Source organism: Mytilus californianus, unplaced genomic scaffold (assembly GCF_021869535.1).
Source record: "Mytilus californianus isolate M0D057914Y unplaced genomic scaffold, xbMytCali1.0.p SCAF_4, whole genome shotgun sequence".
Classification (NCBI taxonomy): domain Eukaryota; kingdom Metazoa; phylum Mollusca; class Bivalvia; order Mytilida; family Mytilidae; genus Mytilus; species Mytilus californianus.
This window is the reverse complement of record NW_026262690.1, coordinates 220,189-238,034: the sequence shown is the minus strand read 5'-3', so window position 1 is coordinate 238,034 and position 17,846 is coordinate 220,189. Positions and strand designations below refer to the sequence as shown.

Below are 17,846 nucleotides of genomic sequence, written 5' to 3'. Positions count from 1 at the left end.
ATGAGTGGTGGTGTGAGGAATTTCACATGTTAAGTTAGAATGAGTGGTGGTGTGAGGAATTTCACATGTTAAGTAAGAATGGGTGGTGGTGTGAGGAATTTCACATGTTAAGTAAGAATGAGTGGTGGTGTGAGGAATGTCGCATGTTAAGTAAGAAGGAATAGTGGTGTGGGCTTTTAATGAGCTTAATGTTTTGTGGTGGTTACTAACACCATATATAGGAATTTCCTAATTATTTTACGTATATGTTTTTTTTTTTTAAATACAAAGAATCGTATCGTCTTATGTATAAATGTATTTTATTTCATAATTTTGCTGTGACTGGGACGAAACACTCATTGGTGATGTATCAGTTTTAGTATTACTGAGCAGTATATCCTCCATCCATAGTAAGAACAGATCCAGTCATACTGGCTCCTCCATAGGAACATAAAAACACAACCAGTTGTCCTAGCTGAAAAATAAAACTTTTCTGAGAAAAACCAAAATGCAAAATCAAAGTTGATAAGAAACAATGAACTGCTCCAATATGAATACATTTGAATATTATTGAAAAATGGAATATGGCGTCCACTCTGTATATCTCCGCGAAGACATGAAATACATATACGTTCGTCAGTATCCTACCCTTATATTTAGCTGTTACCTCTTTTTCCCCATCACCAGAGCTAATATTTTTCATTTATTACCGACTACAAAACATTTACAGTTAATCAGATTTACAAAAAAATTAACAGAATTAACAAAGAGATACGATAGACCACACCAACCACAAACTCCTCAAGCTTTACAGAATTAACAAAGCGGTACGATAAACCACACCAACCACAAACTCTCCAAGCTTAGCGATACGATAGACCACATCAACCAAAAACTCACCAAGCTTTACAGAATTAACAAAGCGATACGATAGACCACACCAACCACAAACTCCCCAAGCTTAGCGATACGATAGACCACACCAACCACAAACTCACCAAGCTTTACAGAATTAACAAAGCGATACGATAGACCACACCAACCACAAACTCCTCAAGCTTTGCAGAATTAACAAAGCGGTACGATAAACCACACCAACCACAAACTCCCCAAGCTTAGCGATACGATAGACCACACCAACCACAAACTCCCCAAGCTTTACAGAATTAACAAAGCGATACGATAGACCACACCAACCACAAACTCCCCAAGCTTAGCGATACGATAGACCACACCAACCACAAACTCCCCAAGCTTAGCGATACGATAGACCACACCAACCACAAATTCCCCAAGCTTTACAGAATTAACAAAGTGATATGATAGACCACACCAACCACAAACTCCCCAAGCTTAGCGATACGATCGATAGACCACACCAACCACAAACTCCCCAAGCTTTACAGAATTAACAAAGCAATACGATAGACCACACCAACCACAAACTCCCCAAGCTTTACAGAATTAACAAAGTGATACGATAGACCACACCAACCACAAACTCCTCAAGCTTAGCAATACGATAGATCACACCAACCACAAACTCCCCAAGCTTTCCAGAATTAACAAAGCGATTCGATAGACCACACTAACCACAAACTCCCCAAGCTTTACAGAATTAACAAAGCGGTACGATAGACCACACCAACCACAAACTCCCCAAGCTTTACAGAATTAACAAAGAGATACGATAGACCACACCAACCACAAACTCCCCAAGCTTTACCTGTTGCAAGTACAAGATTTGGCTGTACTAACCCAGTTTACGCTCTCCATCGGTACTTCAAATTGTACAGGTCTTAGTAAAATATTACATCGATGGATATCCGCAATAAAAATGAATTAATCCGTAAAGGAGACTTTAATTATTTAAAGATAATTGAAATTTATTTGCAGATTGATTGATTTTTCTTTGTAAATGGCCTTCTTTAAGGATTACGATGTCTTTTCGGTGGTTTCATATTTTAATGAAATACCGATGGCGTAACAATCTAATTAGAATATAGACCTTTGATTTCATAATGAGGATAATAATGAGGATAATAAAATCAGAGGTCTAATGAGGCTAATGAAATCAGAGGTCTATATTTTAATTAGATTGTCAGAGGTCTATATTTAAATTAGATTGCTGGCGTAGGTTTTTGACGATTCTGAAACTTTCAACTAATAAACAAGGGTGGCCAGATCAATGTAAGAGTAAAGTGTCGAGTGTTATTAGTGGGAAAAAAAAAAAAAAAAACGGATCCGAATGATGCAAGTTACATTTATGGAAAATAGGAATATATCAAATTTCTTTCATAGAATTGGTTTATCTAATTAATGAGATAAACCGTATTATTCCTGATAAGCTATATATCTCTACATTTGATACACATCATAATCATTAAATTTTGATATTTACCTGAGCTGTGTCTATCATTTGCTTAGTGGGCTGGGTCTTTTCAAGGAATATCTCCTGAAATGATTATTGATGCACTATTTCACTTAAGCATATGTTAAATAATTGACCCTTAACAAAACACATGTTTAATTCATTTATTACAAGGCACTGTGAGGATTGATTATGAACATACAACGAGGTGTAGGTTTTTTGCTCCGTGTTAAATGTTTTACTTTAAGATAAATTACTGTAACTCTAATAAAGAATAGCGAATATCGCACCGAGCCTGTGGTCAAGGTTTCAGTACGAATATCGCACCGAGCCTGTGGTCAAGGTTTCAGTACGAATATCGCACCGAGCCTGTGGTCAAGGTTTCAGTACGAATATCGCACCGAGCCTGTGCTCAAGGTTTCAGTACGAATATCGCACCGAGCCTGTGCTCAAGGTTTCAGTACGAATATCGCACCGAGCCTGTGCTCAAGGTTTCAGTACGAATATCGCACCGAGCCTGTGCTCAAGGTTTCAGTACGAATATCGCACCGAGCCTGTGCTCAAGGTTTCAGTACGAATATCGCACCGAGCCTGTGGTCAAGGTTTCAGTACGAATATCGCACCGAGCCTGTGCTCAAGGTTTCAGTACGAATATCGCACCGAGCCTGTGCTCAAGGTTTCAGTACGAATATCGCACCGAGCCTGTGCTCAAGGTTTCAGTACGAATATCGCACCGAGCCTGTGCTCAAGGTTTCAGTAACTGCTTTTTTCCGGTATCTTGAATTATTTCACTTCATCTCCTTTCCCCATGTACGATGTTAACCAGAGACTGTGTTGACTTGCCAATGATTTTAGTTTTAAGCTTTGTTTTTTTTTGTTTGATATGTCTGTCAGTTTTCTTATCCTGTTGTGTTTGTTTTTGCACCTTTTTATATTTTATACGTTTGTAAGCCTGCCCTTTTTTCTTTGTTGTTTGTTTCATCATTTGTGTTTCAGTAACATTTAATTGTGTTTTCAATTGTTCTATTCAAGCGAAGGTATTGTTCTATTCAAGCGAAGGTATTGTTATATTCAAGCGAAAGTATTGTTATATTCAAGCGAAGGTATTGTTATAATCAAGAGAAGGTATTGTTATATTCAAGAGAAGGTATTGTTATATTCAAGCGAAGGTATTGTTATATTCAAGCGAAGGTATTGTTATATTCAAGCGAAGGTATTCAAGCGAAGGTATTGTTATATTCAAGCGAAGGTATAGTTATATTCAAGAGAAGGTATTGTTATATTCAAGCGAAGGTATTGTTATATTCAAGCGAAGGTATTGTTATTGTCTTGTAAATGTTATACATACTTATATTTGCTACAGCCATTTTGTTAAATGAATGAATTTTCAAGCAATTTGTAAAATGTCTGACCTTAACGGGTATTATATAAAACGACTAAAGATACCGTTTCAGGTTATTTGTTGAAAAAGAATATCATTGAGATGCATATGATCAAAAATACAATTTTGTAAGGAAAATAATCAATGGTTCAGTAAATTTAAGTGTGTTCTTCAAATACTAGCTGGGAAAGTTTGTATATCTTCAATATTGTTTTTGTGAAACTACATTTAATTTGCTCTCTCTCTCTCTCTCTCTCTCTCTCTCATTTCATGATATGACTGTCATGATGACAGAAGTACAAATTGTACTTATAATAGAACAAAAATATGAAGCAGAGAAAAAAAAATGTTACACGAGGCATCAGATTTCATGTCCCCATTCAGAAATAATGCGAATTTATACATCCTGCACAGCGAAAGGTATTTCCCTTCAAAGCACGGGTTTCACAATACAAGGCCGTCTTTGGTTGTGATGCAATGATATGAATATCTTCATCGTCACTGCCTGAAGGTAATTTTTGGATCTTTACAATTTAGAGAATTGAGGCGACGGTAATTTACCAATGTTAAAATCGTGTAAATCGACAAAGATGAGATTAATCAAGGTAACAAACAAAAACTGAATTCCATAAGAACGAGACCTGGTGCAAAGATAGGATAAAGGTCTCCTGCCATGCATGCGTCTCTTCAATGCTTTAATAACCCAAAAGATGTAAATAAGCCTAATTATGAAAATGTGCCTATTAATCATTTAGGAACACATGAAAAAAAAGATATTCATGCGTATGCTTTTGCAAAACCCAATGCTTTCGAACATTGAGTGTTTATCAGGAAAACAATTGTCAGAGCTGAACGTGTCATGGTCCGGGTTTCACCAAAAGTTGCTGTAGTGCCAAGACCAGATTTGACGACAAACAATGTATTTGCAAAAAAAAATAAGACAAATGTATGACTGGTCCTGCCATCCAAACATTATATGAAATAGCAAATAATTGTCGAGTTCAGTGCTAGGAATTTTAAATAATTAAGAAGAATTTATTTTCAATTATTTAGTCTCTTAAAATGCAAGCGTTAAAATTTAGTAATTATAATCGATAAAACTGCTTTGTTGTTCAATGCTTGCAGTGGCTCTGTATGTTTTTTAAATGCTTTATATAAAACAATTTCAGACATTTTCTAAAACGCCTTTCAGTTTTGTTAAATGCCTGAAAAAATAAGTCAATATATCTAATGCCTGAATCTGACAGGCATTTAAAAAAAACCTTCCTTCCCTCTGGTATCTTTCGTCCCTCTTTTTCCACAAAACAAGTAGAATAACCATGTATTTATTTGGGGTAAATCCGCCCATGTAGATGATAAGCTTAAGAAAACAAGTTCTTTGAATATTTCCACAAAAAAATTTCATTCAAAAAAATGAAAAAGAAGTTTTTCCCAGGTAAAATTTGAGTAATATCCATTGTCATCTGATTGCTTCTTTTTAGGGCGAACTTCCTATGATTTTTTTTGTGCACCAATTACAACAAAAAATGTATAGAAAATCGGTAAACTAGAAAACTCAATTATAAAATACTGATTTTGATCAAATTCACTCAAAAGGCCATTACAAAGCAGAATCCTCATTGAATTTTTACACATGCGCGGCTCAAGTTGAGTTTTGTTTTAATGTACGGATTGATACAACTACAAATCCCAGAGCAACTATATTTTGTCAGTTGATGTAAACAACTACGAATCCCAGAGCAACGATATTTTGTTAGTTGATGTAAACAAATACGAATCCCAGAGCAACGATATTTTGTCAGTTGATGTAAACAACTACAAATCCCAGAGCAACGATATTTTGTCAGTTGATGTAAACAACTACAAATCCCAGAGCAACGATATTTTGTCAGTTGATGTAAACAACTAAGAATCCCAGAGCAACGATATTTTGTCAGTTGATGTAAACAACTACAAATCCCAGAGCAACGATATTTTGTCAGTTGATGTAAACAACTATGAATCCCAGAGGAATGATATTTTATCAGTTAATGATTCATGTCTATTGAATGCAGGAATAGAAATGGTTAAGTTTTGCGTTTTAATTAAAATTAAGCTAATAATTAAAAAAATAATGAGTTATCGTATATGACGGCTCCATTTCTAATTCAAAAATAACGCACCTTCATGATTCATAATTATCCCCTACCGTAGACAAAGTTTGTACTTAATTTAAAAATGACTATATCTATTAGTTGAAAACAGTGTTTTATATGTACATAATGTATAACAAATGGTATATTCTAAGTCTGCAACATATGTAATAAACATAACACAATGTTACCAATCATAATATAACATTTTATTTCCTTTGACTTTCATTAATAAATATTTACAAACATATTTTGTCAGTGTCAAGTTGTTGTGTGATAACTATATTAAAAGAACTTTTTAACTTAGACGTTAGTACATTTCCCGCTCTATGAAGTCTTTAATGTGGTCAAATCTTTGGAGATCTTTGATTATCATTCAACACCTCCACTTATTTCTTAGTATCTTATAAAATGATATACCTTTGTTTTATCTACTGAAATGTTGTTTTCACGTGCATACTTTTCAAACTGGACTTGCACCACTGAAAACATAATTAAATAAACCAAATTTATTTCCAGACTCCATGTAAATAAAAGGTAAGACAAGAAATAAATTATTTAGCGGTAGAAATTAACCCTGAATGCGGAAAATTTCAGACTAAAGAAGAAATAATATAAGACCACCTCTTTCCTCTTCATAACACACCAAAAACAACAGCCAAAGGAAGATAGATAAACAAATTTAAAGAGATTGCATCTGTCCATAAAAACAAGAGTGAAAACCAGGCGTTTTAGAGAAGTAAGCAGCATAAACTGCTTCTTATGTGTCTCTAAACGGCCAAGAACACTCGAAAGACCATAATTGTGATACACATAACTTTATTAGAGAATTTAAATGTAGTTAAAAAACACCTACAGATAAACGAATGTGGCATTTGTTATTAACCACCACAGCTCTGACACACCTTTTATAAAAGACAGCTCTGGTACATTTTATGTGACTGTATTACGACATATTAGTTTCATTAACGGTCTAATATAGCTCTGACCAAAAATGTGTCACAGCTGACAAAATCTCTGCAACAGTATAATATAGATATATGTACGTTTCGGCGATAAAGTGTATCGACAGGTAGTAGGTATTCCTATGGGCACCAATGGCGCCCCTTTAATACTAGTAGCAGATTTATTCCTGCTATGAATCTCAGTTTATGACCAAAGACACGTCATTTTGTTGAAACATTCAACAATACCTACCGTTATCTTGATGATATTTTTTCGTTAAATAATCCAGAGTCCTCTAAATATACTACCGAAATTTACCCAAAGGAACTTACTTTAAATAAATCTAACATAAACAGCAGTAGTTGTCCTTTTCAAGATTTAGACATTTCAATTTCTGAAGGGAAACGCCATACTAAAATTTACGACAAAAGAGATGATTTTTCATTCCCTATTGTTAATTTTCCTTTTTTTGAAGGCGATGTTCCTTTGGCTCCAGCATACGGTGTTTATATATCCCAACTCGTTCGTTATGCCCGTGTGTGTAGTGATGTCATAGATTTTAACGAACGCAATCAATGCATCACTGGTAAATTATAAGTCAGGGATTTCGTTACCATAAATAACTTAAACTTTTTACTAAATTCTTTCATAGATACACAGATTTGATTAGTGAATTTGGCTGTAACTGTAGAAAACTTATTAAAAACGGTATTTCACATCCTAAATTTTACGGTAATATTGTACTAAAAGCGCGGAAATCGCTATGTTATCCGTGTAAACTCATCGAACCTTTAAACAAACTTATTAGTAAAGGTTATCTTATTAATGTTGTTATAAGATCTTTGATTATTGTTTACATTGGCACAAATATCGATTTTGTCATCAACTAAATTTGTATTCTTTTCAAATGTTTTTTGGATGTAAAATTACACATCCACATTCATTTTCTATATAGAGATTGCTTTATCTATATATAACATTATACATATTTATTATAAGGTTAAATCCAAACTATTCTACTGCCTGTCGATACTTTTATTTTGGCAATGCACAAGTCATGTCTTCTTTGACTGTTTTAATTTACCTGTGTACGTTATTTTATTTAACGCCATTTTGTCCAAGGTTATAGTTGTCTTTTTGACATTGGGTCATAGATCAAATTTATTCGTTCAGCGTATGTTTACTTGTTTTTGTTAATATGTCTTTTTGATTGAGTTAAGCCATTTCAATTGATATTGTATAGTGTGTCTTTCTATGTTGTAATGTTGCACTACTATTTCAGGTTAGGGTGAAGGTTGGCGCCTGTTAAAACGTTGAAACACGTTGCATTTGTTTGCACATGTCCTAAGTCAGGAACCTGTTTCAGTGGTTGTCGTTTGTTAATGTGGTTCTTAAGTGTTTCCTGTTCTCGTTTTTTATATAGATTATACCGTTGGTTTTTCTGTTTGAATTGTTTTACACTAGTCCTGTAGGGGCCCTTTATAGCTTGCTGTTCGGTGTGAGCCAAGGCTCCGTGTTGAAGGCCGTACTTTGACCTGTAATTGTTTACTTTTTACACATTGTGACTTGGATGGAGAGTTGTCTCATTGGCACTCATACCACATCTTCTTATTTCTATATATGACGCATTCTCTGTGACAGTACAAATACAACTCTGACATACTCTTTGTAATAGTCTAATATGGCACTGATGAAATCTCTGTAACACATTAAATATAGCTCTTATACTTTCTCTGTGGCAGTATAAAACTACTTTGACATGTTAGTTTCTACATTAGTATTATGTAGCTGTGAAAACACTCAGTGTGACAGTAACAGAAAACACTCAGTGTGACAGTAACAGAAAACACTCAGTGTGACAGTAACAGAAAACACTCAGTGTGACAGTAACAGAAAACGCTCAGTGTGACAGTAACAGCACAGCTTTTATATATTACTTTCTTTCAACTCGGTTTACACATTCCGAGACCATAAGATTACAGATCTAAATGGTTTCTTTATGTGACAGTCGATTATTTTTTAGTACTTCTTTTACTGCGAATAATAACTTATAGGGTTAGGATAATAACATAACTATTTTGATATATCCAGTTCTTAGTGCTCGGAGGAACATAGATAGTTATTAACTTTAGTTGAACTTACATGGAGTGTCAACCCAAGCTGGACTGATAGCATTCACTGTTATACCCTGAGCCGCTACCTCAAGAGCTACGCCCTGTGAAGAAACAACGAGAGGTCAATTAAAATCAACATATATGTTTAAAATTATTTCAAAAGTAATTCACAATCGTGAAGTCGTGTCGTCTTCTTCCTCAAATGACCATGCTTAATAAGAATAACTTTTTCAAAAGTACCCGAGATTTGCGTCTTGACCTGCATCGGAGAAAATGCGGTATATATATATGGTTAGACATTTATGTGACCTGTATTGGAGAAAGTATCGTATTTAGATATTTGCATCTTTATCTGTATTTCCGATAGTGTGATGGTTGTAAACATGTATGTGACCTGTATTGGAGATAGGACGGTGCTTAGACATTTATGTGACGCGGAATTTCAAATGCAGCTACGGGATTGGAGGATGTTGAGAATGCCGCGGGAGTTGCGACGTCGCATTTTACCTATTGTATATAGGGTTGACGTCTGTACAGGACGTAGCCTTAGCATGCAATACATATATTAAGTAACGTTAAAAACAGTATGGTTGTGTTTCTGCTTTTTTATATTACGATAGTTGATTTAGCCCGACATTTATTGTCTGTTGTCTCTTTCGGTATAATAAAACACTTACTGACTGGATATTCGTGAAATAGTAAGTTTATTGTCCCCTCGGATACAACTATTGCCCTCGGCTACGCCTCAGGGCAATAGTTGCACCTCGGGGACAATAAACTTACTATTCCACTCATACCCAGTCAATAAGTATAAAATGTTACCTGTATGGGAAAAAATTGATGGTTAAACATTTATGTGACCTGTATTATATATAATGCGGTGGTTAGACATTTAAGTTACCTGTATGGGAGATAGTGAGGTGGTTAGACATTTATGAGACCTGTATGTGGGATAGTGCGTTGGTTAGAAATTAACGTGACCTATATTGGAGATAATGCGGTGGTTAGACATTTAAGTTACCTGTATTAGAGATAGTGCGTTGGTAAGATATTTACGTGACCTGAATGGGAGATAGTGCGATGGTAAGACACTTAAGTTACCTGTATTGGAGATAGTGCGGTGGTTAGACATTTATGAGACCTGTATCGGAGATAGTGCGGTGGTTAGACATTTATGTGACCTGCATCGGAGATAGTGCGGTGGTTAGACATCTGCGTCTTGACCTATTCTGTATTGGGAGATAGTGCGGTTGTTAGACATTGATGTGACCTGCATCGGAGATAGTGCGGTGGTCAGACATCTGCGTCTTGACCTGTATTGGGAGATAGTGCGATGGTTGGTGGACATTTATCTGTAGGACACATGCTCCGTGTATGCAGTATCAGATTCTATATCAACACCTGAACACATTACAAATGTCTAACGATTGCTCTTAACCAAAAATTTGATATATTTGATAAATTTTAGCGCATTTATTTAAAATATGTAAAAGAAAGGCATTCCAAATTAGAATTGAGAGAAGTTGGATTGAAACGTAAGTTTCTATTACTCTGTCAGTGAAGCAAATAAAGGAAAAACTGATCCTATCTCTTAGGTCTACATTACATTTAACCAATATAAATCTTGCCGGTCTTATTTTGTCTGATTTCGAATGAATATGCTAAACTATCGATTTCAAATTTAAATGATAAAAGTCACGTATAGGATCTTAGATGGTGAGACGATTTAATAATAAAGAATCTTGTAAGACACATATAGCGACACTGCGGTTATACTTTACAATCAAAACAATAACAAACAGTTACATGGAAAGTAATCACCACATAAATCACGCCTAAACAACAAATTGGTAGTGTATTCGGTAGAACAAGACTTCAACAGGTTGAAGGGAATTATCGACAACAAAAAGATGTTTTCCTTATAAAATGTCGACATTTGCCTCAAATCCCAATTGAAATCGCCTCTCAATGTGTTTAAATCTTGCCTTTGTAAGACCAATAATTCCATGTTTTGATGTGGCATACGGAGCTTTTCCTGGTGCACTAATTGTGCCCTGCACGGACGATATATTGATTATTCTTCCCCAATCTGTAATGTAGACAATAATTAAATCACTATTATATTATATTATATTAATGAAATGAATAAAAGAATGTGAGGAGTATATGTCAATGAAACATCAATCCAACATCAAAATACAGGCATTTACTAGCTTTCAGTAACTGCGAGTACTCTCAAATCGTACTTTCGTGTTAATTTGACCTGTTACACAATTTGTAATGCATTTTTGTTATTCAATGTTTACTTATTTTGTGTTATATCTCGTCTCACTATTTTTAATATGTACCACCTTTAATAAGTATTTAGTATGACGATAAATTTTCAGTGCTGCTCTCGTACTATGAACAACAAATTTATTTATTTTGTAAAAAAATATCTCCGTACTCCTAACAACAAAATTATATTTTAATTTACCTGTGTACGTTATTTTATTTAACGCCATTTTGTCCAAGGTTATAGTTGTCTTTTTGACATTGGGTCATAGATCAAATTTATTCGTTCAGTGTATGTTTACTTGTTTTTGTTAATATGTCTTTTTGATTGATTTAAGCCATTTCAGTTGATATTTTTTTATGTTGTAATGTTACACTACTACTTCAGATTAGGGTGAAGGTTGGCGCCTGTTAAAACATTTAAACCCGCTGCATTTGTTTGCAACTGTCCTAAGTCAGGAACCTGTTTCAGTGGTTGTCGTTTGTTGATGTGGTTCTTAAGTGTATCTCGTTTCTTGTTTTTCATGTGATTAGACCGTTGGTTTTCCTGTTTGAATTGTTTTACACTAGTCATTTTGGGGTCCTGTATAGCTTGCTGTTCGGTGTGCTAAGGCTCCGTTTTGAAGGCCGTACTTTGGCCTATAATTGTTAACTTTTTGTGATTTGGATGGAATGTTGTCTCATTGGCACTCGTACCATATTTTCTTATTTCTATTAATATATCAATGAAACAACAATCCAACAGCAACATACAGGCATTTAGACATCAATATACGACTTTCATCAATACAAAGTGTCCAATATGTCAATGAAACAACAATCCAACAACAATGTACAGGCATTTAGACATCAATACACGGCCTTAACTAATACAAAGTGTCCAATATGTGAACGAAACAACAATCCAACAACAATGTACAGGCATTTAGACATCAATATACGGCCTTAATTAATACAAAGTGTCCAATATGTCAATGAAACAACAATCCAGCAACAATGTACAGGCATTTAGACATCAATATACGGCTTTAATCAATACAAAGTGCCCAATATGTCAATGAAACAACAATCCAACAACAACATACAGGCATTTAGCCATCAATATACGGCCTTAACTAATACAAAGTGTCCAATATGTCAATGAAAAAACAATCAAACAGCAATGTACAGACATTTAGACATCAATATACGGCCTTAACTAATACAAAGTGTCCAATATGTCAATGAAACAACAATTCAACAACAATGTACTGTAACAGGCAGTTAGACATCAATATACGGCTTTAATTAATACAAAGTGTTCAATATGTCAATGAAACAACAATCCAACAACAATATACAGGCATTTAGACATCAATATACGGCTTTAAATAATACAAAGTGTCCAATATGTCAATGAAACAACAATCCAACAACAATATACAGGCATTTAGACATCAATATACGGCTTTAATTAATACAAAGTGTCCAATATGTCAATGAAACAACAATCCAACAACAATATACAGGCATTTAGACATCAGTGTCCAATATGTCAAGTTCTTCTTCGTTAAAATACTGATATAGAGCAAATGGGAATAAAATGAACAATCAACTGTCGATCTACCGTTAAAACTATTTCCTCAAACGACAAGAAACAAAGAAAACCTAAGAAGAGATTCCTGACTTGTAACGGAAACATTGACAATGACAGAAGTGCATAATCAAAACTAATGATCACAACAACGCCAATGACAGCTGTGCATAACAAAAAAGATAGATAAAAAACGCAAATGACAGTAGTGCATGACCAAAAAGATGGATCACAAAAAGGCAAATGACAGCAGAGCATGACCAAAAATATGGATAAAAAAGTGCCAAATGGCAGTAGTGCATGACCAAAAAGATGAATCACAAAAACGCCAATGAGAGCAGTGCATGACCAAAACTATGGATCATAAAAACGCCAATGACAGTATTGCATGATAAAAAAGATGGATACCAAAAACGCCAATGACAGCAGTGCATGACCAAAGAGATGGATCACAAAAACGCCAATGACAGTAGTGCATAATTAAAAAGATGGATAACAAAAACGCCAATGACAGTAGTGCATGATTAAAAAGATGGATAACAAAAACGCCAATGACAGTAGTGCATGATTAAAAAGATGGATAACAAAAACGCCAATGACAGCAGTGCATGACCAAATAGATGGATCACAAAAACGTCAGTGAAAGTATTGCATGACTAAAAATATAGATCACAAAAAAGCCAATGACAGTAGTGCATGACCAAAAAGATGGATCACAAAAAAGGCCAACAACAATGGTGAATGACCAAAAAGATGGATCACAAAAAAGGCCAACAACAATGGTGAATGACCAAAAAGATGGATCACAAAAAAGGCCAACAACAATGGTGAATGACCAAAAAGATGGATCACAAAAAAGGCCAACAACTGTGGTGAATGACCAAAAAGATGGATCACAAAAAAGGCCAACAACAGTGGTGAATGACCAAAAAGATGGATTACAAAAAAGGCCAACAACAATGGTGAATGACCAAAAAGATGGATCACAAAAAAGGCCAACAACAATGGTGAATGACCAAAAAGATGGATCACAAACAAGGCCAACAACAATGGTGAATGACCAAAAAGATGGATCACAAAAAAGGCCAACAACAGTGGTGAATGACCAAAAAGATGGATCACAAAAAAGGCCAACAACAATGGTGAATGACCAAAAAGATGGATCACAAAAAAGGCCAGTGACAGTGGTGAATGACCAAAAAGATGGATCATATCTACAGTCAGATATATGACAGCTGTTCTGTAATTAAATGTTTTACTGAATTGAAAACAGGGATTTTCAAGTATAGCACATTTGCAATATGATTTTTTAGTTCTTAATGATTTATATATACGAATGGTCCAGCATAAAGTAGGAAAAATATAAAAATCCCGTTTTGCTTATTATTATTATTTTGGAATATGTTTTTTTTTTGTGGTATAGAATTCTTTCCACTGCATGTTGGCATGACGAGATATTTTTTGGAAAGATACAATGTCATATAATTACTGTTTCTGTATATATTTTCACTTCTTGAATAATAATTATCTATAATAAAATTGAGAATGGAAATATAGTATTAAATAACTTTACTGTTCAACTTTTTTGGATACAAATACTAAAACTGTTCAAATGTTGTGTTCATTCAAGGAAAAAAATCGTTGAATAAATGTTTGTAAAATAATAGTTCAAAGTAACTTACGTTTTTTCTTCATTTTTGGCAAACAATGCCTTATCAATAAGAAAGGAGCAGTTAGATTGATTGCTATCAACTCGTTCCATTTTTCTACTGGATATTCATCAATATATTTCACAAAATTGATACCTAATGAAATAAAAAAACACAAAATATTTAGCTATATATTCACACTTTGACACTTACTTTTTTACTTGTTGTTAATTTATGTTAAATGCACCGTGCGTCCTTATTGTGTTTGTTTCTTTGAAAACGGAATTATTGAGAACAGTCGATTTACTCAACACGTTGTTATCTCGTGATAGTAATGTCATCTTACTTTACATTTTGTATTTCCTCAGGATGAAATACTCCGTGCACGAACGTAACTAGATCAGCAATGTTCACGTCTTCAGGATGAAATACTCCGTGAATGAGCGAAACTAGATCAGCAATGTTCACGAAAGAATTACTAACACTATCGAACGCATTAGAAAGGATAAAAACGGTTTTAGATTAAGTGAATAATAGCGTGTTTCTAATAGTGCTACGCATGACAAAATTATCCCGAAACTTAACTAGAAAACTGATATGTCATCAATAGGCCCGATTCACATTGAAGAATAAGAAACAAGATCCCTTATTTAATTCTGATGCAAACAAAGCGTATCTGTTTCTGAGGCCTCGTGTTTACAAAAGAAAGATGAACTTTAGTGCCAAACGAAATTCATATATTTTCATTTATTTCAAAAGTATTAACCTTAAAACAATGTAATTTTAAAAATGGCAGCAAAATGGGAGCCTATACAGAATATTTAACACATGACATCAATATTGTGATTTAAAGCTATATATCTGAAAGGTTTGAAATGAAAAGAAAAGCAATAACCTTCTTTAAAATATGTGTGTAACTAGCTTGAAATGAATTTTGGTTTCTCGAAACAGAAAAATGATTTACTTTTGAATTACTTTTCTGCTCTCTCCTCAACAATTATCCCAATGAACTTATGTAAATAATTTATAATGTAAAATGCTTATATTATTGTACATGTATTGATGTTTGATTACCTGCATTGTTGACTAGTATGTCGATACCACCAGGATATATTTTATCTACTTCATTACACAGGGATTCTACCTGACAGGACAAATCACACTGTATATAATGCACAACGGATCCACTGAAATTATCATCACATATTTACTATTTGATAAGAAATATCAGTAGAATGAACAACAAACGTAAGATACGGACTGTTAAGATAGAGCACGATCACATACTTCTATTTTGTAATGGAAAGCCTTTATAGAGTAAGCAAATACTTATATAAGGAAAAAACCTTTAAAGAGTAATCAAATACTTCTATAAGGAAATAACCTTTAGAGAGCACAATCACATGCTTCTATAAGGAAATAACCTTTAGAGAGCAAAATCACATGCTTCTATAAGGAAATAACCTTTAGAGAGCACAATCATATACTTCTATAAGGAAATAACCTTTAGAGAGCACAATTATATACTTCTATAAGGAATAACTTTTAGAGAGCACAATCACATGCTTCTATAAGGAAATAACCTTTAGAGAGCACAATCATATACTTCTATAAGGAAATAACCTTTAGAGAACACAATCACATACTTCTATAAGGAAATAACCTTTAGAGAGCACAATCACATACTTCTATAAGGAAATAACCTTTATAGAGCAATCACAAATTTATATAAGGAAATAACCTTTAGAGAGCACAATCACATACTTCTATAAGGAAATAACCTTTAGAGAGCACAATCATATACTTCTATAAGGAAATAACCTTTATAGAGTAATCACACACTTCTATAAGGAAATAACCTTTATAGACTAATCAAATACTTATATAAGGAAATAACCTTTAGAGAGCACAATCATATACTTCTATAAGGAAATAACCTTTATAGACTAATCAAATACTTATTTATATAAGTAAATAACCTTTAGAGAGCACAATCATATACTTCTATAAGGAAATAACATTTATAGAGCACAATCACATACTTCTATAAGGAAATAACCTTTAGAGAACACAATCATATACTTCTATAAGGAAATAACATTTATAGAGCACAATCACATACTTCTATAAGGAAATAACCTTTATAGAGTAATCACATAATTCTATAAAGAAATAACCTTTATAGAGTAATAACTTACTTCTATAAGGAATAACCTATATAGAGTAATCACATACTTCAATAAGGAAATAACCTTTATAGTAGTAGATGCTATCGATCGAACACTAGTTAGTTAAATGAAAAAAGACTCTTAAAGAAATGGACAGAACATTAATGTCATACAAGTTTACCTTGCCTTCGCTTCCTTGATAGCTGTTGTCGCATTTTCTTTACTTCTTGAGCCAGTCAAGATAACTTCACACCCATTCTTAAGAAGTTCCTTTGCAATCCCTAGACCAATTCCACTTGTAGATCCCGTAACTAACGCTACTTTCCCCTCCATTTATCATACAGCTAGATATATATATTCATAGATAAAGTAAATGTGTCGTATATGATTAACCTACTGATTACCATTACGTTTGCCTCCTAATACAATGTATTATTCATTTAAGTTCAAGAAGGTCACTATTATCTTAAGTATTGATAATGAATTTTATAGAGTCGAATCGAATGGGGATGTTTAGAAAAGTAAATAGACGATTTGAATAAGTAGCATTATGTTTCAGTCAAATGAAGATCTATCAAATTAATATGTTTTAAATGTTTGTTTATCTACTAACAATACTTTGAAATTTCGCTGTGAATCTAGAATAAACACACATATTAAAACTAGTTACAGCGGGATTTAAAACGTCAATTGTTATCTTACATGAAACTTTAATTTTGCACGCTAGAATTAGAACTGAGAGCAGTGGTCTGAAAGAACATTTGTATAGAAAAAATTTAGTTACTGATCCTTTTTGTAAATGTAGACAGATTGAAACATCTGAACACTTTTTATTGCGTTGTCCGCAATACCAATTACTTAGAGAGTTTATGCTGAGTAACTTGTCATGTCAGCCTAATATACATAACTTACTGTATGGTAATCCTTTGGTGTCCGACATTGAGAATTCTGATAACTTTCTCATTATTCAAGATTTTATTCTTAAAACAAAGAGATTCGTGTGAATTTCATATACATGCATTGAGATATATAATTATGTATAAAATAAATTGTCGTTAATTTATATTTATATTTATACCTGTGTAGTTTGATAGCACTGTTGTTCAGTTGTGAATTTGGTCAACAAATACTTCTTATTTCAGTTAAAAACACATTTCTGACGCCATCCATCTATTATTATATCATATGGGAGAGGAATTTGTAAAAGTGAAAATTCACTTGTTTTCCAATCCTGTCATATTGTAATGTTTACGTTATTAT

The 17,846-nt window shown here is 33.7% G+C and overlaps 1 protein-coding gene across 1 annotated transcript; it reads right to left on the bottom strand.

The window, feature by feature from the left end:
- Positions 1–277: 277 nt before the first annotated feature.
- Positions 278–16,919, bottom strand: LOC127737229 (D-beta-hydroxybutyrate dehydrogenase-like). Its single transcript, XM_052247763.1, has 8 exons — positions 16,768–16,919; positions 15,493–15,605; positions 14,452–14,574; positions 10,908–11,011; positions 8,951–9,023; positions 6,284–6,345; positions 2,381–2,434; positions 278–454 (listed from the first exon to the last, which is right to left on the bottom strand). Exons 1-8 carry the CDS (start codon positions 16,917–16,919, stop codon positions 362–364), a joined length of 774 nt encoding a protein of 257 aa, XP_052103723.1. The 3' UTR covers positions 278–361.
- Between the last annotated feature and the right edge of the window lie 927 nt (positions 16,920–17,846).